Source organism: Gymnoscopelus microlampas, assembly GCF_963454915.1.
Source record: "Gymnoscopelus microlampas genome assembly, chromosome: 11".
In the NCBI taxonomy this organism is placed as follows: Eukaryota; Metazoa; Chordata; class Actinopteri; order Myctophiformes; family Myctophidae; genus Gymnoscopelus; species Gymnoscopelus microlampas.
The window spans coordinates 38,000,078-38,024,132 of NC_139948.1; the positions used below are offsets into that span (position 1 = coordinate 38,000,078).

A 24,055-nucleotide genomic window follows, 5' to 3' on the forward strand; every position below is an offset into this window, starting at 1 on the left:
GTGCCTACAGTTGAAAGGGTTTTGAGTGCAGTCTGTGGTTTAACCACTTTCAACCTGGCATTTTCAAAATAGCAGATCTACGATCTTCTGATCTACAGTACAAACTTCTCTATGAGCTTGTAGATCTGCTGTTTTCAGCTAATTGGTGTCAAATGTTCACCCCAGAATAGTGACGCTAGGGATCATGTGGTTAAGAGCACTTGACATTTGTTTGGTCTTATTGTGTTTCACAGTTGGTTGACCTTTTGTCCAAACGAATGGTCATTTATGGATATCCTCTGTAATGTAATTTTGTTATTGAATTAAGAAGGGTTGTCAGGGTAGATGCTTGTATTTGTTGCCTGCATAGCATTAGCAGGGCATGAAGGCCATGGCCACCGTGGCCACTCATTTTGGCCTTGTTCCTGTAAAAAAATATGCTCCGAGGCCAAAGTGCCTTTGATGCCACAAGCACACTGCCCCAGTGTCTCCGCTGATTTCACTGTTTTCTCTTCTGCCTCTTTCCTGTCAGTATGTTTTTTAGACACCGGGGTCTTTTGCTGAATTCTTAAATTCCCCTTACTCCCTATCCCATCTTAAAATGAGTCCAGTGACTCGGATTAGTCCAGGGTTGAGCAGGTTTATAATTGATTTATTTCACTAATAGTAATAGTAATATGCATTCAAAATAAAATCCTCAAGCATAGACCCCTGGGGGACCCAGTCAACAAAGTAAATGAGTTTAAGTGATTACGGTGCAAATGAAAGCCCCCCAATTTCATTAAATCATTACAAGGCTATAAAAGGATTTTTTGGTAATTCTTCAGACATGCTGTGGTACCATTTTGCAACTTTCACTTGTAGTTGAGTAATACGTGACTAGTAGAGTATCTATACTTTATACTTTTGAAGTACTGTTTTTTAGGAACCTTGTCCTTTACTGGCGCTACTCCAGTTCAACCCGGAGGTAGCAATTGTTGTAAAGCCTCACTTTTGGCCGTTTTGCTGTTCCTGACTGATCAGACATGGCCTCCAATGTCAGTTGCTGAATGGGTGTAATGTAATTTGTTTTCTTAAGAAACCTGTATATATATTTCCTTCTCGTCTATAGGTTCTGACATCTGCTGACAGGTAATGTTAGAAAGAGTGCATTATATACCTAGGGGGAGGGGTATGTAAATGCAACCATTTTTCACTCCAAGATAAGTCTTGGAAGATTTGAGAGAATAACCATTTTGGTTAGAACACAAGTTTGAAAATAACTTTGTAGAAGAGCGAGAGACAGGAGCCTATCTGTTTGGCAAAGTAAAAATTCCCAACAAGGTGCTCTTTGGTACAAATGGGTGACAAAATGTAATTGCAAAAACGGAAGAGACCAAGGAAAGCCTTTAATTGTATGGCTAATGCATGGCAAGAATAAAAAATACAACAAAAGTTTGAAATGTATTTGACATTTAAACTGATACAATAATTGTATAAGTGTATTGGTAAATCCCAAATATTATAGTATTCCGTGGCACCCACTCTGAAAACACCTGCTGTAGATATCTAAAATATTTAAAAATACAATTTGAAATCTGCCTGCCTATGCTTCCCAGGCAGGGTGTTCCGAACTTCCGACGCATAGGCGCCTGGACAGGAAACGTCCAGGGCCTTAGTGTTTAGCAGCTTAGTAGCAGGAGATGTAGCCAAGCCTTCAATGTAATCAGTGAAATCTTAAAATCAGTTCAAAAAGCAACAGTCAAGGAGTAGAAAGGCTAAGATAGGGGTAACATGAACCTGTGCCGTGCACTATTTGTCAAAAGCAACGGTTAACCTCCTCCATGCTACCTTTTCCCCCATCTGCATGTGTGGACCTGCGGCCTCTGACTGTGCAGACCAGCTCTGCAGTGTCAGTTTGAACCCCCCCCCCCCCCCACCCACCCCACACACACACACACACTCCAACCCCCCCACTCCCACTCCCATTATCATTATCATCAGCCGTCCCAAAAGCACCCTCCCATTCCCTTGCCTACAGCACTGCCAGGTTTCGCCTGTTGCTGTAGGTTTCGGTCGCCGTTTGCCAGTGAAGTTCAGACAAGCTGAGTCCTGCTGTGTATCCCTCACAGCGTGATGACATCCACACTACCATTTTTGATGTGGCATTTCAAATAAAGTGCAACCTTTGTGACAGATATTTGCAACATATTCTGGTGCACGTTCCACTTGTTGTTTGCTGTAGCATCCCCACACTGGGTTCAGGATGTCCCCAGGGCGTTGTCCACTGTAGAATCAAGTTTATTTTATTTATTTCCACACCTCCAGGCCTCAGACACTAAGAAATGCTCCTGTGTCCACCTCCAGGCCTAGGTTTTAATGTTAGCAGACAAGGGACTCCAGGGAACAGAGCTGAGAGCAAACAGATCTTGCAGCAGTTTGTCTCAGGCAGCAAATATTGTATATTTAAATTGGTTGCTGAGTATTTCTTCAACAACTAACGTTCACAGACCCATGAAAGACTGAGAAGCAATAAATTAAATAGGGCTTTTAGGGCCATGGCATAATCACATGCCCACTTTCAGTGCCGCCGGAGGATTCATACTTAATCATCAAGGACCTGTGTCAGCTTATTACTGGCAGTGGACCAACTTAACATGCGGTTCTGGGAACCTGCGCATGTGATGGCACACAAGGCCCGTTCCAAGACAATGATTTAGTCCTGAAATATGAGCAAATTATAAATGCTTAGTGTGCACTCAGCTACACATTAACCGTCACAGTCAGCGTACTACAGTATGAATCGCAGAATGAGACGTGAACTTAACCAGAACCATTATTCCATTGTGTCCTGGTCTGTGTTTCTTTCTGCAGTGCTCTGCTCATCACAGCCGTGTTTGATCGAAATGTCAACTGCAGGAGAGCCGCATCAGTAAGTGCCTACGTGCGTTAACGTTGACTTGTAAAATCTGTGCAGGCAAAAGATATGACAGAACCTGACTTCATTTGTCTGTTTCTGTCCCAGGCTGCTTTCCAGGAGAATGTCGGAAGACAGGTTTGTGACCACAGTGACAAAGTATTAAATTATCGTTTTTACACAACTCACAGAATTACTGTGATTTCAGGCTATGAAACATCCAGATCTTGTTTGAACTTGTTTTATTGTGGTGAAAGTCTTGTAAGCAAAGTAACGGCCTTCAAAGTGATCAACCTGCACTTGGCCACAGGGCACTTAGTCAAACAGTTAAATCTGGCAGACATTAGTGGAGCCATAATGTAAATCTCTGTAAATCCTTTGATCTGAGCATTATGTTAAGTTAACTGAATCACTCATTTCCCCATCATGTCATCCTCTGCTCGCCACCAATCATTAGGGCCATTCTCACACTCTGCACACTGGAAATTCCTCTGATATATCCACTGTCTGTTTGGCTCAACATCTTCTTCTCCCATATAGGGCACATTTCCTCATGGTATTGACATTTTAACTGCTGCAGATTACTATGCTGTTGGAAACCTTAACAACTGCTACCTGACCATTAGGTAAGAGAGAAATCCTTTTGGAGGCCTTTCCCACGCAGCCTTCATTTTGTATCGTCACAAAACTCACAAAGAACTGTTGTCCTAGCACTTTTTCTCCATTTTGGGCATGTCATTATAGACATAGATTTAAAACAAATTGTCTAAAAATGACAAAAAGAAAAGCGTAAATAGCATATCTACAACCCAGAGGTCATGATAGTCCGGTATTTGCCGGTTTTGACCGTTTTTTTTAATGGCCAAGACCGAAACATTTAATTCCCTCTGGACATCCTGACCGCTTAAAAAACCCACGGTAATGTATTATCATCACTGTCTGCAAATCAGTTACAATTCAAATCCTCTGCGCCTCGCTGCGGCTGCTCTCTCTCTCTCACTCTCGCTCTCTCTCTCTCTCTTGTGTGCACTAATGTCGGAGACACTTTCACAGCAGAGCCGCTCTGTTTCACAGGAGTACTGTGAAGTTCTGTGTGGAACTGTCATAAAAAATTAAATGAATACACGAAGATGGAGTGCACTCACCGGTCTCAACCTGTAAACAAACATTACCACTCAAATTGAAATTCTTAATGAGGAGAGTCAGGAGACTGTCCAAGATCACCACAAAAGCTTATTCAACTGTCATAAAGTTGCATCTAACAGATGCATAAACGCACTCATGACATATAATTATGTTACCATACGACCACGTACCTGTGAGTAGCATATATTTTGATTCATTGCTGGCAGTACTGCTTCCTGAAAGCATTGACAAGCATTGCACTTTTTACCTGTCTATATGTACGTATACAGTGGCTGACAAGTGGTTTATATGTAAAATATGTGGTGCAGCCTTCTTTTGTACTCAAGACATATGCCTGTCAGCATGTAAGTCTGCCATTTAAGATATGAACTGTGTGCAGTGAAATGTCACTATAGAACAAAACACAGCCACGCCCTTCTTACAGTTGTCACCTACGCTGCCATCTGAGCAAACATTCCCTAGCTAAAATGGAGAAAGATGCTAGCCCCAGGGCATGAGTGGTCATAGAGCTACGTATACTTGTCAAATAAACTCAAACCGAGACATATACTCCTTAACTGATGCATTATTATTAATAATGGTGACATCCCTGAACCCTAACTACTTTCAGATTCTTCATGCATAAGACTTGCAACCTCCATTTTTGTCACCTGTTTGCTGTGAATCTTAGCAGCGGTATACACCTTGACAGTGTAATTGTGTTATTAGGGAACAGCTTACGTCCATGTTTATCTCCTGTCAGCTAGTGCTATTCACAAGCACTGCAACTGGAAATAAATTTGGACTCTTCAAAAAATAAAGTTTTATTTAAGTGTGAAAAGGTGTGTATACTGTAACTAAAGATGTTTTTTATTCCATTGCAACAGTGTCTACGTAGCTAGTTTCCCAGAGTACACCAAGCCAATGATAGAACACCTGGTAGCCATGAAGATCAACCATTGGGATGCGTAAGGACTTATTTTATCCCGGTCCTGACTAAAAATGTGTAAAATTAAGTATTGTCACGGCACTGCACTATATGGGGATTAAGATGGGTGATATTGTTTTTTATTTGGTTTTCAGAGTGATCAGGGAGCTTGCGACCAAAGCTCTCCACAACCTAACGCCTCAAGCGCCCGATTATATGGCAGCGACAGGTAAACAATGTCACTGTACCTGTTCCCCAGGCAATAGAGAATGCCTGAGGAAAAGAAAGAACACATTTTACCAATGGTCTTAAGGCCTGTAATTATTTGTGGTATGTCTGTTCCAGTTCTGCCCCAGTTGTTGCCCGTGGCGATGGGTATTGACCTCCATAGTCGTCATGGAGCTATCTTGGCATGTGCTGAGATCACCCACGCCCTGCACAAGCTGGGCACACACAACAACAACAGGTAACCTCTCCGCACAGAAGTCGTAAAATTGCAAGGCTAGCCTAGGGCGTCATAGATTTTACGTACCCACAGATTGAGTGCACACAAAACGCTGTACAGGTGAGTAGGTTCAAAGCGCAGCTAGGAACAGAAGTGGAGACATTTATCTTGCATAGCATATCCTGGTGTTGCATCGCACTGGGTCACATGTGCTGATTGGACGGATTTCCCATGTAGATTGTTATCTATTGCTTTATCTACTGTATCTACATCAGCCAGTAAAAGAAATGAGGAAAATGAAGTGTAAAATATTGATAGCAGATCTCCAAGCTCACAAAGCATCCCAACGTGAGTCACGCGGGAAAAAACCTGCTGGCGGCCAAGTATGGACCCCTGGGGGACTCGGGTCAATGAAGTATATAGGGTTTAAAGTGTTAAGTCATTTCAGTAAGAAGTGTCAGTTTCATGTTTGGTCCCCAGTTAGCAAATGGCTCTGTAGCCATGTCCGTTAGCTCCAAACATAACTAATAGAACATGGTCTCTCTGTAGATCCGTGGTGGACTACATCTCTTCAGAATGTGTGGACGGCTTAAAAAGCATTCACCAGAAGGTCAGTGTCGTTTGAGAAAACATATTGTATCTCACTGTATTTTCAGAAGACAGGAGATTTTCATGTTGAAAATCTCCTGTCTTCTCATCTCTGACAACATTTGTCATTTCCTCTCCTGCCAGATTTTTGACCGCAAGCAATACAGGTAATCCAAATGCATATTTTTTGGGATATTCTTTGGCATTAAAGAATCTATACACAATAGAGGCTTTTGACTATACCTTTTGGCTTAATATTAATGCTGTTTCTCTGTTGTAGGGGATTGTATGGTGAGCTGATGAGGCCAGCAGGTACGTATATCTCCAAATCAAACAATAGACACACTTTTATAGGTTGTAATTCGAAAAGAAGAAAGGTTTTAACGACCTGATGTCAGCAGCGGCCTTTAATAATACATTATGTAAGATAGACTCTTGTTTCTCCCAACAGTATGTACTCTCATAGAAAAGATGTCCCTCTCCAAAATGCCTTTCAAGGACGACCCTGTCATCAGTAAGTTGTCTTTACTTTCCTGTTTAATTGGGGGTGTTTGTGGCACTGGTTCTCAAAAGTGGGCTCCCTTGAGGGGGTTCCAGGGGATCCCCAGCAAAATGAGGAACAGCTTAAACACTTAAAACCATTTTATTTTTCATTTTCATGCCTATCTACATGCTGCAACGCATTGCGACGTGACACGTCAAAGAACGCATTGCGACGTGACACGTTGTGAGCATGTAGATGTAGATGTATTTTCGTAAAATGGTGGAAAATGTTGACAAATCTTCTCTTGTGCGTGTCCCTGGCACAAAATCCTTTCAGGTTGGGGTCTGCAACCTTATACATATACCTTTTTATGGGTCCTTGACATGAAAGTGTTTGAGAACCAGAATCACTGGTCTGTGGTATTGTATTATTGTATGGTTGCTGGGCTGGTGTGTAATACTTGTGACTGTGGCTTTCAGCCGGCTGGCAGTGGCTGATTGATGACACCCTAAAGAGCCTTCATCTGGTGTCCACTGGAGCGAGGGACGCCATCACGGTATGTGAATAACGGAATCCCGGTCCCACACTTTAACCAATTTAGACCTGTAGTCCGACTTTAAAAACGGCATCAAAATCCTACCCACGTTTTCTGAAGAAGAAAAAGAAGAACGTTGCTACAGTATATATCGTCTCTGTCGGGTGAAAACCTCATATCTCCAAAACCGTTACTTTTCAGGATTCAAATAGAAATAAAGCAAAAGTAGCAGATCTACAAGATCTTCTACTTTTGATACTTTTGTGTGACGCTGTAGTATGAGCGGTGAAAACAGAAGCTCACCATAATCCAGCTCTTGCCGCCCGCGCGCGCATGCACAAATGAGCACGCGCGCGAAGGTTTCACAGGACCGCGCCCGCTCGCCTCACCGCCCCTCAACTTCTCCGCGTGTCCCAAATAATCGCCCGCCTCTCATTGAAAATGAATTACATGGCCGCTTGCCGTGTGAAAGGACCTTAAATGGGTTAAACGTTTTATCTTCCCGTCTCTGTTAGGATGCAGCGGTGTCAGCCCTGGCCGCTCTGTGTGACCAGTACTACCAGACAGAGACGGGCCCAGCTGACTCCAAAATGCAGGGTGAGTAGGAATATAGGGAATTCTGAGAGTCTACAAGTGTAACCAAATGGACCCGTCAGGGTTTTGAATGTGGTTACATTCAGTGCTTAATTTGTAAATGATTAGGTGCCGGAGCTCATGAACCCGTTAGTTTTTACACAATATTATCATACTGTAGCTGGAATGTGTGTGTGTGTGTGTGTGTGTGTGTGTGTGTGTGTGTGTGTGTGTGTGTGTGTGTGTGTGTGTGTGTGTGTGTGTGTGTGTGTGTGTGTGTGTGTGTGTGTGTGTGTGTGTGTGTGTGTGTGTGTGTGTGTGTGTGTGTGTGTGCGTGCGTGCGTGCGTGCGTGCGTGCGTGCGTGCGTGCGTGCGTGCGTGCGTGTGCAGAGGTCCTGGTGTCCCAGTACATCGAAGGGCTGCGGAGTCCAGTGGTGCTGACTCGTTGCGGCTCGGCCCTGGCTCTGGGCTGTTTGCCAAGATTCATGATCGTTGGCAAACTGCAGCAGGTGTGTTTACAGTGCTCGTACCAGCTATTCAAGTATACCCGTCTCACTGCACAGTATATAGGTATAATATAGGTGTGTGTGTGTGTGTGTGTGTGTGTGTGTGTTCATGTTTGTTTTTTAGATCCTGGAGGGGCTTCAACAGGCGTGTAAATCTAGCCCAAAGGAAGTGAGCTTCACAGAGGCCAGGAGAGATGTGATCAGAGCCATGGCTCAGTGAGTGCCACATTTTGCGTGCGTCTCTAGTAGGGATGGGACGATATGAAAATGACATGTCACGAATATTGTGGCAAAAATAATAGCGATTAACGATATTCTCGTGATAATCAAAAAATGCTTAAAACTTAAAATGCCACTTGTGTTAACCACTTGAACCCCCAGCATCCCTATTCCAGGGTGGATCGTTCGGCTATTTGCTATTTTTGGCGAATCAATTTGTGTAGAGTGAAATAAGAGTGTACCAAATGCGCTCTATACAGGTCCGTTATATCAAGTACAGAGGGTTTAAGTGGTGCTGAATTTGCAGCTCAACAAAAGCGAATTCATCCTAGTGTATGACGGAGGACAATTTCACAATGAATCTCCTTGATACGATTATTGTGATTAGTTTTTCATCACGATAATAATATTAATAATATTATCCCTAGGCTCTAGGTCTAGTCTCTGTGTTGTCCTCTTTTGGCCTGTCTCACACGTATATCCCACAGTCCTCTGCAGTTCCCAGGCCTCTGCCCACCCACATCTTGTGTGTCTGGTGGCTTATGCGCTCAATTCAGGTGCTGCTCATAAGGCTAAAATAAACAGCCACCTGCCCATACCTGCAGGACCTGAATGACACGTCTGTCCACCACGCTTCCGTCACTCTCTTTGTCTCTGCTTCTTTAACTAGAAATCCTCATTTTGCCTCGCTCATGCCACCTGACATGTCTCCTTGTGCACATTTTCAGTTTTCTTTTCAAGAAGGCTTAAAATGATTGCCATGTATTCCCAAAATATTGTTTCATATGATATTATAATGGACATAACTGCAAACATGTTGTGATTTTATCTCTGTCTGTCTGTCTGTCTGCATCTCTCTCTCTCTCTCTCTCTCTCTCTCTCTCTCTCTCTCTCAGAGTGTGCTTGACAGTAGGTGTGCAAGCCAATGGGCCCTCAGACTCCGTTGTCTGTGTGGAGAATGTAGCAGGAATGTACAGAGCCCTGCTCGGCGGCATGGACGACTACACCATAGACAGTAGAGGAGATGTCGGGGCCTGGTGAGTCATCTCTGACCGTAGAAACACAAATGTTTTTGTCACACACACACACACACACACACACACACACACACACACACACACACACACACACACACACACACACACACACACACACAACCACACACACACACACACACACACACACACACACACACACACACACACACACACACACACCAATAAACAATCACTCACCGACATTTGTTTTAATCGTATGCTTTGAGGAAAAGGGATGACCCGCCAGACGGAATCCTCTTTGTATGTTTGTCCATCCCTCCACCCAGGGTCATTGGGACGTGTCACGCCTGTCTCTATGGTGGCCCCGGGGCCATGCTTACCTGCTCATAGGAATGCCACCAGGCCTGTCACTTGCCTCTCCATTTTGGGATGGGCTGCTTTTTTCCCTTCTGTCTTTAATAATCACTTCTTCGCTTTCTGTTCGCATACACATACGCAGTCCATCAGGCTCTCCCTTCTTTCTCTCTCTTATGCCAAAAATAGCAGATCTACAAGCTCGGTGTCACATCTGCTGTTTTTGGCGTAGGACAAAGTATAAAATCAGGCGTTGCTTTCCCAGGTTGGATCCAATGCACACATCATACTGTAAGGGCACATACCACTCACGTCCCCCTAGGCGTTCTCTGTTGCTGTTCACCTTAAAACATGTTCTTCCACCAAGCCAATAAACCACCGTTCCATTGATCGTACAGCACATGCACCTGTTTCCACCTGTTCAGTTGAGAGCGTTGCTCAACAGTTTTGAACGAATGCCCTGATTAGCATTTTTTCACACAAACAAATTGTGCCCTGCAGCCGCGACGCACTATTTGACTATTTGAATCCCTGTGTTATCTATTTGCTTTATTTGGACATGTCAGGGGGGATTGATAGCGAGGTTAGGGGACAGAGCGCTGATGCAACACAGGTCCCATCAGTGTTGATTTCGTCGACTAAAACTATGACGAAAAATGTTCGTCGACTGTCTTTTTTCACTGACGAAAACTAAATAAGAACTAAATAAAAACTAAGTTATGATGACTAAAACTAAGACTAAATATATTGACAATTTCGTCTACAAATAAAAACTAGACTAAAATGTTAGTGAGAGATCTAGTGGAGAAGAGATCCAGTAGAACTAAAAGACAAGGCATGTTATGTTTATTTGCGCTCGGATCTACAAGCTCACAAGATCTACAAGCAGATCTACAAGCTCACAACGCGTCGCGCTGCGACGCGTTGTGAGCTTGTAGATCGGCTATTTTCAGCATGCAACCAAGTGTAAAATCAGGCATTACGACGCCATCAAGGCACCGCCAAAATACATTTTAGTCGACTAAATCAACTGTAGTTTTAGTCGACCAAAATCTTATGATATTTAGTCGACTAAAACTAGACTAACAGTAAAACATTTCAGATGACTAAAATATGACATGATATGAATATGAAATTTTGTTCAAAAGACTATGACTAAAACTGAATCAAAATTTGCTGTCAAAATCAACACTGGGTCCCATGCTGGGGGTATATCAAACCAGGGACGTTGGTACTACCTGCTGTATATGGTTAATGTATTACCTATGGTATTGACGCATGTTGTTGATGTATATTGTCTTAGTCTGCAGACCCACCTAGGATGCCCCTTCACTCACGCTCTCGTTGTTTCTGTGTGCCCCCACAGGGTGAGAGAGGCAGCCATGTCCAGTCTGTTGGATGTCACCTTGTTGGTGGTCAACAATGCTCCAGAGCTGCTCTCTCCAGACCTGTGAGTAAGAGGCTGAATTTCAATCTAAGCTGTCTCTTTTTCAACCAAGTGTCACACCTTTTTATTCCTTTTTTTTTCAAAGCTTTGTTAATCAAAAAGCCCAGGGGTGGAGCACAATAAAACTGTCGTCGAGCAATCTCTGACTTGTTCTTTGTTCATTGCCTCAGGGAGTCATGATTTAACGGTACAAGATACAAGCAACGAGGCTCTTAGTCTTATCGCTGCTTGTACCTTCTCATATATGTGATATTTATTCATCCCATACTTTGCTGTTTGCAGGGTGCTGCGTATGATGTGCTGCCTGGCCCAGCAGGCAGCTGAAAAGATCGACCGCTACAGAGCCCATGCTGGCACAATCTTTCTGCGACTCCTGCACGGCACAGAGCCTGCAGTGCCTCATATCCCCCACCGGGAGGAGCTGCTGAACATTTTCCCTGTGTGAGTCTCTCTCTCTGCCACTCCTTTTGGTGTGGGTGGTATCGGCAGTCTGCCATTATTCACATGTCAGCGGTTAAGCCTTCTTTATACATCCATGGGCTCAGCGCCACCTGGCTCACTGGTCAGGTTTTTTAACCAAGTTTGGCTTTAAATGTTGTACCTTCAAAACGGCCATTTAAGTCATCAGTTTTGGCAGACGACTGTGAAAAGGGGCCTGCGGGTGGAACACAAATAAGCTTTAAATTTGTCGGTAACTTGAAACAACCACGTTGACTGTCATTGTGCGCTCACTGTGTTTTGTTTTTAACCCTATTTTTGTGCAGATTTTTTCCTTCTGCCACATGTTTCCCATGAGATGGTAAATGGTAGAGACATTTCACCAATTATTGATGATGTGCACATTACTTGCACAACAAATACGACCCTAATCGGCCTGGGGGTGCTATAATTAAAGGTCAATAATTTTAACTTTGAAAGGTCTTAGCTCCTATGCTGTGAGTCCACTTTACACTACCCTTGAGCTACAGACAGTTTGTCTATAACAAGTCTGTGGTCTATTCTTATACATTTGCCTCAACTACTAAATTCTGCCAAAATGCCATTTTGAATTCTTGAATAACTAAATTCCCCCTAAACCGCAGGTCATATTGCTACCAACTTGTGTGTGTGGATCATTATTGGACCCAGCTTATCAAAACCGACATAAAACGTGTTTATCTTATTTACATTTACAGATATTAACCAATAAACTTAAAAAGGGCGTGGTTCAGGACATAAATGGACCAAAGTCAAGATAACAACCATCAACAACCAATCCCCACAACATTTGCAGGATATGTCTACATAAAGTACCTGAAACCTATCCTGAAAGTTTCAACAATACACACACAAATCAGACAAAAGTCTATAGTCTGATTTTGCAATGACTTTTGTGATGACTGGGCAAACTTTTTGATTTGTTAAATTGTAAGTGGTTTGTCCAGTCATTACAACACTCAGGTAAACATGATCATCCAATAGGGGGTGCCATCAGTTCCAAACATGTGCATGGGCCTAGAGCAAATTTAGCCTTTGTTTGTCCAAACACAACCATACTATATGTATATATACTTAAGATATACTCTATATCTTAACCCAGTATGACCTGATTCTAAAATGTAAGGCTGATTCTACAAATGCCTTCTAAATCAGTAGTTCTCAAACCTTTTCGTAATTCAAAATTATTCAAAATTCAAATATTTTTTTTCTTCAAAAATAGCAGATGTACAAGCTCGCAGCACGGCACAAAGTGACGCGTTGTGAGAAAATCAAAAAATTACACAGATGCTTTCCTGGTTTTAATGGGTTAAGTTGTAAATATGCTGCTGAAACACGTCCCCAAAATGTTTTTGAAATTGAACAGGGTGAAGGGTGATCTGTCTGATCGTCATGAAACCTCTTGGTTATCTTTAATACAGATGTCAGAAAGTGTCAAAGACCTGTCTAGACCCGTCACAGCATCCAACTTATGACTTAAACGTTGTTGTTTTTTTTTCAAGTGAGACGTCTGACAGTCTGAACTGGAACGCTCCGTCTCAAGCCTTCCCCCACATCACCCAGCTGCTGAGACTGCCTCAGTACCAGTACCACACCCTGCTGGGCCTCACCGTGTCGGTCGGTGGAATCACAGAGTCCACGGTATGCTGGTGTTCATTTTGACAGCACATTTTTATTTAGTTTTAGTTATAGTCTTTTGAATAAAATTTCATTTACTTTTAGTCATATTTTTGTCAACTGAAAAGTTTAAGTTTTAGTCTACTAAATATTATAAGATTTTTGTCAACTAAATCTACAGTTGATTTCTTAGACAAAAATGTATTTTGGCAGGCCTTGATGGCATCGTAATGGCTGATTTTACACTTGGTTGCATGCTGAAAATAGCCGATCTACAAGCTCACAACGCGTCGCCGCGTTGTGAGCTTGTAGATCGGCTATTTTCAGAGTGAGTGCAACCAAACAAAAAATGACTTGTCTTTTAGTTCTTCTGGATCTCTTCTCTACTAGTTTTAGTTGACGAAATTAACACTGCAGTATGCCAACCCAAACAGGATCTATGGTGGGCCTGATAGAACGGGTCACAGTCGATGCAATATAGTATTATAATGAGCTTTCCTTTCTCTTGTGATATTATATCAATGTCTTTGTTATTTGGGTTCCAAAGCAATAAATTATGGACTGCAAAAATGTTTTGGTTTTAGTTGAAATACAATCTTAAATGAGGCTGAAATGCTCAGATTTCATGTACGGCTGTGATTTATTTATCTTATGTTTAATTGATGTTCATATTTTATTGCCTTTTTTAAGGATAATATTTCAGTTTACTGCAGTCAGATGAAAGAAAAACAGATCATAATTACAATTTATTTCCTTAAAGAATAGAAATACTTGGTGCCTAGTGAACTGTAATATTATGTTATGAAAAAGCAATGTGTTAACAGTATGCAAGGAGGTCACTGGCAAAGCAGGACATCTAAAAAACGTCTGCTCCATCAATCCCATTGTTTCCACTTCTTCATTCTTAATTGCCTGTGACCAAAACATTTGATACTAGAACAAGTGCAAGTGGTCAAAAGTAATAATTATCCAGGCTCACTGTTTGGGGGGTTTGAGCCAATAGGGGGAGCCAGAGTTTATCATGTAGTCTATTCCAAGCTCTACATTACACATAAATATACTTCAACTTTGTCCAAGAAAGCTTTTACTTTCTCAGAATTATTGAAAATACACACAGAAATATCAGGTTGTATCACTCTGACCCTATCTCCACTCCACTGTGTAAACAATATGGCATCTGTGGGTTAAACTTCAAAGATCAGGGCTCATCCATAACCAATAGATCAGTGGAGGCGGTATTGAAAAGCCGCCGTTTCCCCATCTGAAACGGTGACTTGCATTGATGAATGGGCACTTCTAAAGAGCATGTCAGCAGCTTCCCACTCCTGACCCCACGCTCCCATCACTCTACAAAGACACGGTCTGGAGCAAGGCCCCCGAACAGGGAGGCGCTCAGTGGTCTCTCTCCTCCTTTAGTGAGACTCAAACCTGTGAAAGCATATCCCGTATCCTTGCCCACGCAGGATGATTTGTGGCCGATTAACTATTTTTAAACTTTAGTGTTTGTGGATATAATAAAGAAAAATAAGGTTAAAGCCTTTAATGGTTGCAGTGAGATCTGTAAAGCTGAGCTCATCTGCCAACAGGCTATAAATATATTCCCCCAGGAGGCAATCTGGCTCTATTCTAGTTTTCACCTCCTTCTCATTCTCGCCTAGCCTTTCCCAGATAGACCATCATAGACAGAGCAGACTGACTCATAGGTTTGGACGGGGCTTTGGAAAGGAAACGGTGCCAAAACTATCCATCCCTGGTTTGAATTGGCCATTCTTAAGTTCTTTACACACTGTGGGGGCTTGCTGAATAAACAATAACAAAGATCGCGAGTATTACACAAATTCTTCATTCATACAGGTTGATGCCTTAAGTCTCAGTGAAAAATCAACCTCATTCCAAATAAAAATAGCGTTGCTTGATTGCCGCTTAATATTTGTATTCTGTGAGAATGTACACATGACACAAATAACATTTTGTGTCACACCGCTCCCGGTGTGTGTAAGGGCATTGTGTACACCTGCAAATCAACCAGCACAACACCAAGAGATGCAAATGAAGCAAATGGCCGTAAGGGAGATATTGGAGATGTATTATCACTGATGATGTTATTGTGTGTTGATTTCTGCTTCCCACCTTCAATACACAACAAGCCTCCCAATCACAGCAGCAGTCACGATACGAATAGTTTTCGTCTTCTTCCCATCGTGTTCCATAAGTTATTTGAGTTTCAGTGACGAATCACTGGAATATTCAAGTCTAATGTGTTGCTGGTTTTACTTTTTTGAACTACATAGTGTCTGCTTAGGTTGTCAAGATACAATCTGTGTCTGACTTGTGTTGTTTGTTAGGAATACAAGAACGGTCGCCACCATGTATTCCTAAGCGTAACCTCAGTAAAACTACTGTATGCCTAAAACGAACCTTATTCCTAACCTGAACCTCAGTAAAACTATGCCTAAACCTAAACTTATTCCTAACCTTAACCTCAGTAAAACAAATAGAAGAATACAAGAACCATGGGTGGGCGTGTGGTCCACGGAAAAAATGGGGGCGAGTGTTCCGGTTACCGTTTGTTAGTATCAATGAATGTGTGTGTCTGTGTCCCAGTGTGCTTTTCTATGAAACCAATGGGTGTTCCAGTCCGTAGATCTGTTTCTCTAACCTCTAGGTTGCTCCCGCTGCTTTTGAACTTTTAACCACAACTGTTTTGGAAATAGCAGATCTACAAGCTCACAACGCATCTCAGCATGTTGTGAGCTTTTTTTTAATTTATTTTTTATTTAAAATCAAACGGTTAACTTTCCTGCCCCCCTTCAGGTGCGTTTTTCCTCCCAGTCACTGTTTGACCATCTGAAAGGGATCCAGCAAGACCCCACTGCTCTTGGACAGTTTGGAGACACACTGCTGAGCGTCTTCAGAGACAACATCCGTAATGACAGGTACACACACGCACGCACCCCCCCCCCCACACACACACACACACACATAACATATACGCTACATTTTGTGAAGACGGGCAATCTCTGCTAGAAGTCAAAATTAGACTGGTATGTTCATTTTAAACGCCCGCAACCATGATACAGTAATACAATATGTCATGGCCTTGAGTGTATTATTACTTTTACAACAAGGTTCTCAGCGATTAGCAGTAAGATTCACTGACAGTTTTAACCAAAACCATTTTGTTGCCTACCAAAACCAAGCATAGCAGTGGGTTATGGTCATTATACTTCTACTTCAGTGTGTTCCAGTGGGAACCATGTTTTCATATAGAATATCTACCACACTATCGAAAATTTGTCATGGATTGTCATTTACAATGACTGGTAGCATTGCTGACCTTACGAGGCCTCTGGAATTCTGTCTTTGCAGACGGTATTCTGAGGTGCCTGTCATATATGCTCATGTTGCCTTTGTTAACATGCAGATAAACAGAGCAGACATCTTACTCCATGACCTAAGTGAAGCAACGTGGTGTGTTTTTTCTCCCCTCTCCCATAGGGTGTCCATTCCTGTCCTGAAGATGTTAGATCAGATGCTGGCTAACAGCTGCTTTGAGATCTTCACAACCCAAGAGAAGTGAGTATAAGGCTATGTTCAGACTGGCAGCCCAAATCCGACTTTTGTCCGATCCGGATCGGAATCAAATTGGTTTTGAAGTCCGAACAGCACAACAAAAACACATGGAAACTGATTTGAACCACAGTCAAATCCCAATTTCAAAAGAGGTCTCAGTCTGGATGCTCGAACGCAACGTTTGTCGTAAGACAGTGTCACTTGACGAAGATAGCCGATCTGCAAGCCCACAACGCATCAGATCGTCTATCTTTGGCAAGTGACATCATCTTACAAACACAGTATAGCTTAAGCATTACTTCAGCCTATGTCATAACGTTGTTACCATAGCAACCAATGCAGATAGGGTGACAAATGCGATCTTATCACTTGCAAATAGCAGTGTGGATAGTCGGTCTGAAAGACCGTATTTGAGAAACCAATCTGATTCGCAAAGCCTTAGACCAGGGGTCTTCAACAGGGGGTCTGGGACCCCTAAGGGGCCTCAGAGATACTGCTGGGGGGGCCGCCAAATCCTTGTGTAATAGGGACTACATTTTTTTATTTTTACATTAACCACTTGAACCCTCGCATCCCTATTCTGGGGCGAAAATAGCAGATGTACTTGTAGAACGGCTATTTTCCCGTGAAGAGGTTTGGTGTAGAGTCCAAGTACCGGGCCAAAGGTCAAGTTTACAAAGTATATATAGTAGGGTTTAAGTCGTTTAAAGGACAACTTTGTTTTTTTACAACCAAGGTTTATATTTTAGCTTGTAATTAAAGTAAATAAAAGATGAGTGTTATTTCTTTTCATTTGCTGCTTTCTATAGTTTTATCAATTTTCACTATCCTTTTTACAGTGGCATTCTGTCCGGTGGCTAAATATGCCTTTTTTACACAATAAAAAAGGTCCTGTGGCCTTTGATGGCCAGATGTGAGTTATCGGGGGCTAGAAGAGCTACTGTAAATAATAATAAAGAAAACGCCGGGTTATTGTGTAAAAAAAGACATATTTACTACTGTAGTGGGGGAGTCTCTGCTTCATCTCTCTCTCAGCTAAGGGGTCCTTGGCCTGAAAACACGTTGTAGACCACTGCCTTAGAGAGAATGTGGATATGTAGCCCTACAAGTGATAGAGCACCAGTTTCACCATGCATGAAAGGAAGCTCGACGCTCACAGAGCCCAACTTTGCCTTCCTGTTTTCTCCAAGTCACCGGTTCTGTGTGGAGCTGCTGGCGCTCTGCAAGGAGTTGAAGAAGTCCAAGGACTTTCAGAAGCTACGCTCCTGTATAGATGTGTGAGTGTCTCTGCATTATTATTATTATTACATAATCGCCTAATTGCAATTATTTGAGATAATTATTGAGGCAATAATTGTTTGCATAATCGTTTCCATTTTTAAAAAATCATATATTGTCAAACATTTAAAAAAATAGTGGAAATAGCCGATCTGCAAGCTCAAAATGCGTCGCATTGATCTTCTTTTTTTTAAAGTATAAAATAATAAACATGTAAGTTATTTGTCAGATCTGCCCTGTGCAACTTTTGTTTACGAAGCCTGCAAGGCAAAAAGAAATGTAATCTTTATTCATAATGTTCCAATGTTCAATGACAGAAACACTATGAATTGCCAAGCAAAATGTCATAATCGTGACAGCCCTATCTCTGCCATCATCATAAATACACCAGTAAAAGTATTTTTTGTAAGTTTGGGTCCCAGGAGGACACCATATATCTCTTTTTGGTTCTCGAGCTGGGAACACCTGTTCTAGATATTGGGGGTGCCATTGATTCTTGCTGCTGTCTTCATGTCTCAGTTTCTGTGGGCTGGTCCAGTTCCCGGGCGAGGTGAGGAAGAAGGTTCTGCTTCAGCTGCTGATGATGCTGTGCCACCCCTTCCCTGTGGTACGTCTGCCATCTTAGGGCTGGAAACAATCTGTCCACAGTCTGGTCCACACCAGTACAATACGTCTCTACAATGCTCGTGTTGAAAGCGCCGTGTCGACATTTTCGGGTAGATTTGTCTGAATCTAGTTTTTTTTTGTTTGACAGCTCTGTGGTGGCTGTATACAGAAACAGAGGAATTATTGTTCTGATGCAAAACAGAAAATTGCCTTTCAAAAATAAAAGTGCTTTGTATTAGTTGATTCTCTACTTAAAAAGATGTGCCCGTTGGGGTATTTAGCAGTATGGGAAACATCAAAGGCTATCCAGAATAATGAAATGCTGCGAAGGCCCATATTGTCTCAGAACATCTCAGTATGCTCTTTTTTCAATATGTAACTATTTTCCATCACAGTAAAATTCACAGTAGGGCTGCTACTATTGATTATCTTCTACTTCTTAGCGATTCATCTTTTTATTGTCTATTGTTTTAGTCTGTGTTGAACCTACTATTTTCCTGTTTTTCTTTTATATTTTTACGTAATGATTTTTAAAATTATTATCGTTGTTGTAACTGTTGTTTTGAAAGGCACTTTGTAAATGCAATTGACCGTGCCAAATCTTGCCATTTGGATCCGTTTGCACCCTCTTCAGAGTTAGGGTCCATTTGTACCCTCTTCAGAGTTAGGGTCCATTTTTGATTCCATCTGTGTCCTCTTGAGAGTTAAATGACCACTGTGTTGTGCTCTCTGTGTGTGTAGATCAGGAAGACCACAGCCAGCCAGATGTACGAGATGCTGCTCACTTATGATGACGTCGTTGACCCAGAGGTGTTGGACGATGCCATGACACTGCTGAGTGACACCAATTGGTCTGTGGTCACAATTTAGCTAAGTGGTTCTTCCGACTAAATGTTGTCTATTATTAACCCATTAACACCGGGAAAGCGATCTGTGTAACCACTTTAACCATTACTTTATACTTTGGCTATTCGAAAATAGCAGATATACAAGCTCACAGCACGTCGCAAGCTTGTAGATCTGCTATTTTTTGAAAAATCGTGGTTTCTTTTTTAAAGCAAACATTTTAAACTCAAATCTTTGCTTCTGGGGGGTCCCTGGAACAAAATATTTTGAGATGGGCATCTGCGGCCAAAATACATAACATTTTGTTTTGATATGAAAACGTTTGAGAACCACTGATATAGCAACATACGTTTTTCAGAAAACTGTTAGGATTTACAAGACATTTTTCGAATCGGACTCACGTCTTAATGGGTTAAATATAGATTTATGTAAGGACTGTACTGTATGTACAGTAAGGCGTTTCCCTTATGTTGTCATGTTTGTTGTCTCTTCAGGGAGAGTGACATTGCAACAGTACGGACACACAGGAATCAGCTCTGCGATTGGTTGGGAGTGGCCAGGCCCCAAGTGATTGCCAAGGTGACTGTTTAACTGAATTGATTTTTATTTGATTAATTTATTTTCCTATGTTTTACCGTTCACTGTTAATGACACAAGTGTATTGAATTTCTGTGGAACCTTAAGCTAACTATTGAACCATTCGTTCGGTACAAGGACACAAGTGAACTTCTGTGTTTTGTCCAATATTTCTTATTGGACACATGCGCTTGCCTCCCTTACTGAACTCTGAGCCCTGATTCACTTTCCTAGAAAATTAGTGCTTAATGAGGGAGTTAAAGTTAGCGAAGTAACTAAAGGAGTTTCTTTCAATAAGCTATTTTGGAGAGTAAGGGCTTGATTGCATTTCTGTCTGTAATTATACATAGCAAATGTAATGTACTTTTATTTCCTTGCCACATTCAGATAACCTTAATCACTTCTCTTTCATCAATAGAGCCCTGTCGACTAGGACCCTTGGTTATAAACACAGCGTCATCTCATCCAGGAGGAAGACCAAACAGTGAAACACAGGACTGGAAGGTGACTGCAGCCCTCCCAGAGCCTCTCTTGGTCTGCCTCATTTCTGTACACAACATGGAACATGATTAAACTGGGGATGAATCAAACTGCAATCTGTCAATTTAACATAATCTTTTTTCATGGCCTGACAATAAATCAGTTCAGTTATATCAGTTCAACTTTATTGTCATCTGTATTATAGTACAATAGAATACAGTACTTGTTTCGCTCTGGCTCTCTCTGCCTTAACACAATACAAAGGACACACTATCTCAAACCCACATAAAATACTAAAGACCTACATAGACTGTGTACACAATGCATTCATGTATGTACATGATATACACTATTGACATTACAGGATGACATTACATACCGGTGTTCTCGCTGTTGGGCAGAAACATTGTAACTCCGTATTTTTCATAATTGCATGCCCTATTTTATACTTTATCATATGACAGTGTCACACAAAAGTAGCAATATGATCTACAAGCGCACAAGTTCTGAACTTGTACAGTGGATCTGCTTTTCAAAAAAGTGATTATAATTAAATGTTCACCTACAATGACTTGCCCAAAATAGGGACACCAGTTTGAACTCTGTGTTTTTTTAAATAAATATTTAGCCAATGAAAAGTATTAGTGAGAGCTTGTGATTCAGTAACTGCATTGGATCCATTGGAACACAGGCGCTTTTTTTTTTCTTTCATGAAAAGTAACTTCTTTCGACAAGGGTTGGAAAAACCTGTACAAGGTTTCTGCAACCTGACCTAAAATGCACATTACCTCAAGTTAATCCCTCCGTTTTATTATTGCAACTCAAAATCCTTCCTTCCTACTCAAAATCCTTAAATTGCCTTATTTTACTACAGTATGTGAGGTGGTTTTTAAATGAATGCCAGCTTGCAGTCTTATGAAATGTTTCTCTCAGGGGAAGAGGGTATTTGCAGAGATTGCTACCTTTTTGGTCGGCTGTAACTAGCACCGAGAACAACACAGATTGGTGAAACCGAAACTATAGCCCAAGTGTTCTCCAGGGAAGTGGTTGCCATTTAGGAGATTGATTCACAGTCACTGGGGGCCTGGTTTCCCTTGGGTCCCATGCAGACCTACTTTGTTTGCGTTATTGGAGGTGCCAAAGGCTGGACGATTCCCATGGCTGATAGTGGAGTCTGTAGAATTGAGGACAGTAGCCATTGTGTCACCATTTGGTCCAGACCTTCTCATTAGATACCAATGAGGTCCACATTATTTCAATCGGTTCCGACTCGGATTCTCACTCCCAACAACGGTCCAATTGTTACATGGTTTTGACCTAGGTGGGGTTGGGTGGTTAACCATATTATTGCAGAAACCCCTGAGGCAAGTAGTCATTGTTCTGTTGCATTACATTTTTATATGATTAATTCTACGAGGTTTTGCTTTTCCTGTGGAAATGAAATTTAGGGGACTTTCAGTTCGGGGGACTTTCCGTTGTAAAGTTCCCAAACTCTGCCTTAAATGTAACCTCGCAAAGAAAAAAGGAAAATAATCTGTTATTTTTGTCTTGTGGGCTTTGCATTTGTATATTTGATCAGATCATGTAATTGAATGTGCGGCCGAAGCTTTGATAATCATCTGGCCACTATGTCCGCATGGTTTATTTTCCCCAGTTTGAAATTCTGCAAAGAATCCATGATGTCATATCAGGGTTTAGTTGTTATTGGGGTACTTGTCACTGTACATTTGCGCATTTGTCCTCTACATTTGAACCCATCCTAACTATTGGGAGCAGTCGACGCTTTTAATCCATTAAAACCGGGAAAGCATCTGTGTCATTTTAGATTTTAGCTGTACAGTATATATAGCACATTGGTTGCTATTAAAAAATAGCAGATATACTGTGCAAGCTCATAGCAAGTCACTTCGTGCCGCACTATGAGCTTGTAGATCATTTTTTACACATTATTTTTATTCTTGCCAATTTAAAAATAGCTCCCGCTATGGGGGAGCGGAAGGACTGTCGCCACTCAATCAGAGTAAAGCCACGCCCCAGCGAGTGAGCTGCTCGCACATTCTATCCACTGTTTAAAATGAGACACCTCCATTCGGAGTGGAGTGAGGTTGGAGGGCCGGGCGGCCATGCAAGAATTCATATTGAGTAATGGTAATAATGTACCTGGCATATCAGCAGAGAGAACAGTGGCGCCACCCTGAGGCACTAGCCATTGAATGTGAAACCAGCATTGTGAGCCATGCTATCCTCTGCATACGCTGGTACTGCTCAATGGTCTCTGTAGGTACCCATCTCACAAATACAGAACCAAAATGCTCAAGAGACCCCTTGTGTTACAAAGCAAAATCCAAAGCGCTAATATAAATCTTTTACACTTTTAATAGTTGACTGTGTGTAACTATTCTATTAAGAAGTTGTTTTTAGAATTGTACGTATGTTATCCGGCTATGTCATTAGCCCATGACCTCTGTGGAGGTTTTTACGATGATGCTTACAATGTGGGATAGACCCTTGAAAGCAAGGATTCATTGAAACCAAGATGAATGGATATGTCAATGATCACATTGTCCATTGTCAAAACGTTGGTCATGTCCCTATCCTGCCTAGTAACTGCTGAGTTAGCGCCTCTGTCGACCCTCGGGAGAAGTGATGTGGAATCCCCAGCCCCCTAGCGCAGGAGTTATTGAGTTTGGTCTGTGCTGTTTCAATACTGGCCGCAGTCTGTAATTCGACTTTAATTAATTCCCAGCTAGATGGAAATTCCTGTTTTTGTTATTGAAAGAAATGGTGTGTTTCTCCCAAGGCGGATTGATGGTAAAGCGAGCCGCTTTGCAACAGTACACAGCATAGCCAGGAATGCTAATAATTCTAAAAGGCTTACAGTTCGCCGGCAGTAGCCATGGCAATGCCTCACATACAATGGTGGCCTTTTAGAAGACTGTGGAGGGGAGGGGGCTGTTGCTCATGAACTTCAGTTTTGGTGCAATATTAGGAAAGACCTCCTTGCACTTTCCACTCTTATAGTTATTATAGGATTAAGTGATGCCAATAGCAATTTGCTCAGCCTAATGATTATAGAGTAGACAGAGTAATGGTGTTTTGAAGAACTCAAAGCTGTTGTAATGTTCATGAATGAAAAAAAGGAGGTCTAAATGCCATATGTTTTGTGTATCATATAGAAGAGTAGGCCTGTAAGATGAATATCTGAAATTAACTTAAAGGACCATTTCACTTTTCACATTTCAATCTATCTCCATATGATTGGTCATTAAAAGATGGCTCCATTTCTGTCTTTGCTCTGTGTCTCAGAGGAGGGCTGTGGACAGTTCGAAAGCCTGCCTACTAGTGACATCATCGGTAGGCAGGTTTGGTCATTTCAAATGTTTTAGTTATTTTTAATCCAAGAACGATGCATATTGCATGCTAACTTTCCAGGAAGAGAAAGGCTGCGGTTTCTATTATCTTGGGAAGGGAGGTTTCTGAACTGTCCATAGCCCACCAATGAGACACAGAGTGAGTTGACGGAAA

The 24,055-nt window shown here is 41.8% G+C and overlaps 1 protein-coding gene across 2 annotated transcripts in view; it reads left to right on the forward strand.

The window, feature by feature from the left end:
* Nucleotides 1–20,706, forward strand: part of tbcd (tubulin folding cofactor D) — a 39,647-nt gene extending 18,941 nt beyond the window's left edge. The window contains exons 15-39 of one of the 2 annotated variants that reach the window (XM_084071285.1): nucleotides 2,833–2,890; nucleotides 2,984–3,013; nucleotides 3,416–3,501; nucleotides 4,888–4,968; nucleotides 5,084–5,157; nucleotides 5,274–5,394; nucleotides 5,923–5,983; nucleotides 6,106–6,128; nucleotides 6,242–6,273; nucleotides 6,413–6,475; nucleotides 6,925–7,001; nucleotides 7,496–7,577; nucleotides 7,944–8,062; nucleotides 8,184–8,275; nucleotides 9,175–9,315; nucleotides 10,997–11,080; nucleotides 11,360–11,518; nucleotides 13,057–13,195; nucleotides 15,986–16,107; nucleotides 16,670–16,747; nucleotides 17,935–18,021; nucleotides 18,542–18,629; nucleotides 19,370–19,479; nucleotides 19,969–20,053; nucleotides 20,469–20,706. In XM_084071285.1, the coding sequence (XP_083927411.1) occupies nucleotides 2,833–2,890; nucleotides 2,984–3,013; nucleotides 3,416–3,501; nucleotides 4,888–4,968; nucleotides 5,084–5,157; nucleotides 5,274–5,394; nucleotides 5,923–5,983; nucleotides 6,106–6,128; nucleotides 6,242–6,273; nucleotides 6,413–6,475; nucleotides 6,925–7,001; nucleotides 7,496–7,577; nucleotides 7,944–8,062; nucleotides 8,184–8,275; nucleotides 9,175–9,315; nucleotides 10,997–11,080; nucleotides 11,360–11,518; nucleotides 13,057–13,195; nucleotides 15,986–16,107; nucleotides 16,670–16,747; nucleotides 17,935–18,021; nucleotides 18,542–18,629; nucleotides 19,370–19,479; nucleotides 19,969–20,053; nucleotides 20,469–20,483 (2,107 nt within the window). In that variant the 3' untranslated portion in view covers nucleotides 20,484–20,706. Of the gene's footprint in view, nucleotides 1–2,832; nucleotides 2,891–2,983; nucleotides 3,014–3,415; nucleotides 3,502–4,887; nucleotides 4,969–5,083; nucleotides 5,158–5,273; nucleotides 5,395–5,920; nucleotides 5,984–6,105; nucleotides 6,129–6,241; nucleotides 6,274–6,412; nucleotides 6,476–6,924; nucleotides 7,002–7,495; nucleotides 7,578–7,943; nucleotides 8,063–8,183; nucleotides 8,276–9,174; nucleotides 9,316–10,996; nucleotides 11,081–11,359; nucleotides 11,519–13,056; nucleotides 13,196–15,985; nucleotides 16,108–16,669; nucleotides 16,748–17,934; nucleotides 18,022–18,541; nucleotides 18,630–19,369; nucleotides 19,480–19,968; nucleotides 20,054–20,468 lie in introns of both variants that reach the window. The other variant, XM_084071286.1, reaches the window with a different exon arrangement.
* Nucleotides 20,707–24,055: the final 3,349 nt, after the last annotated feature.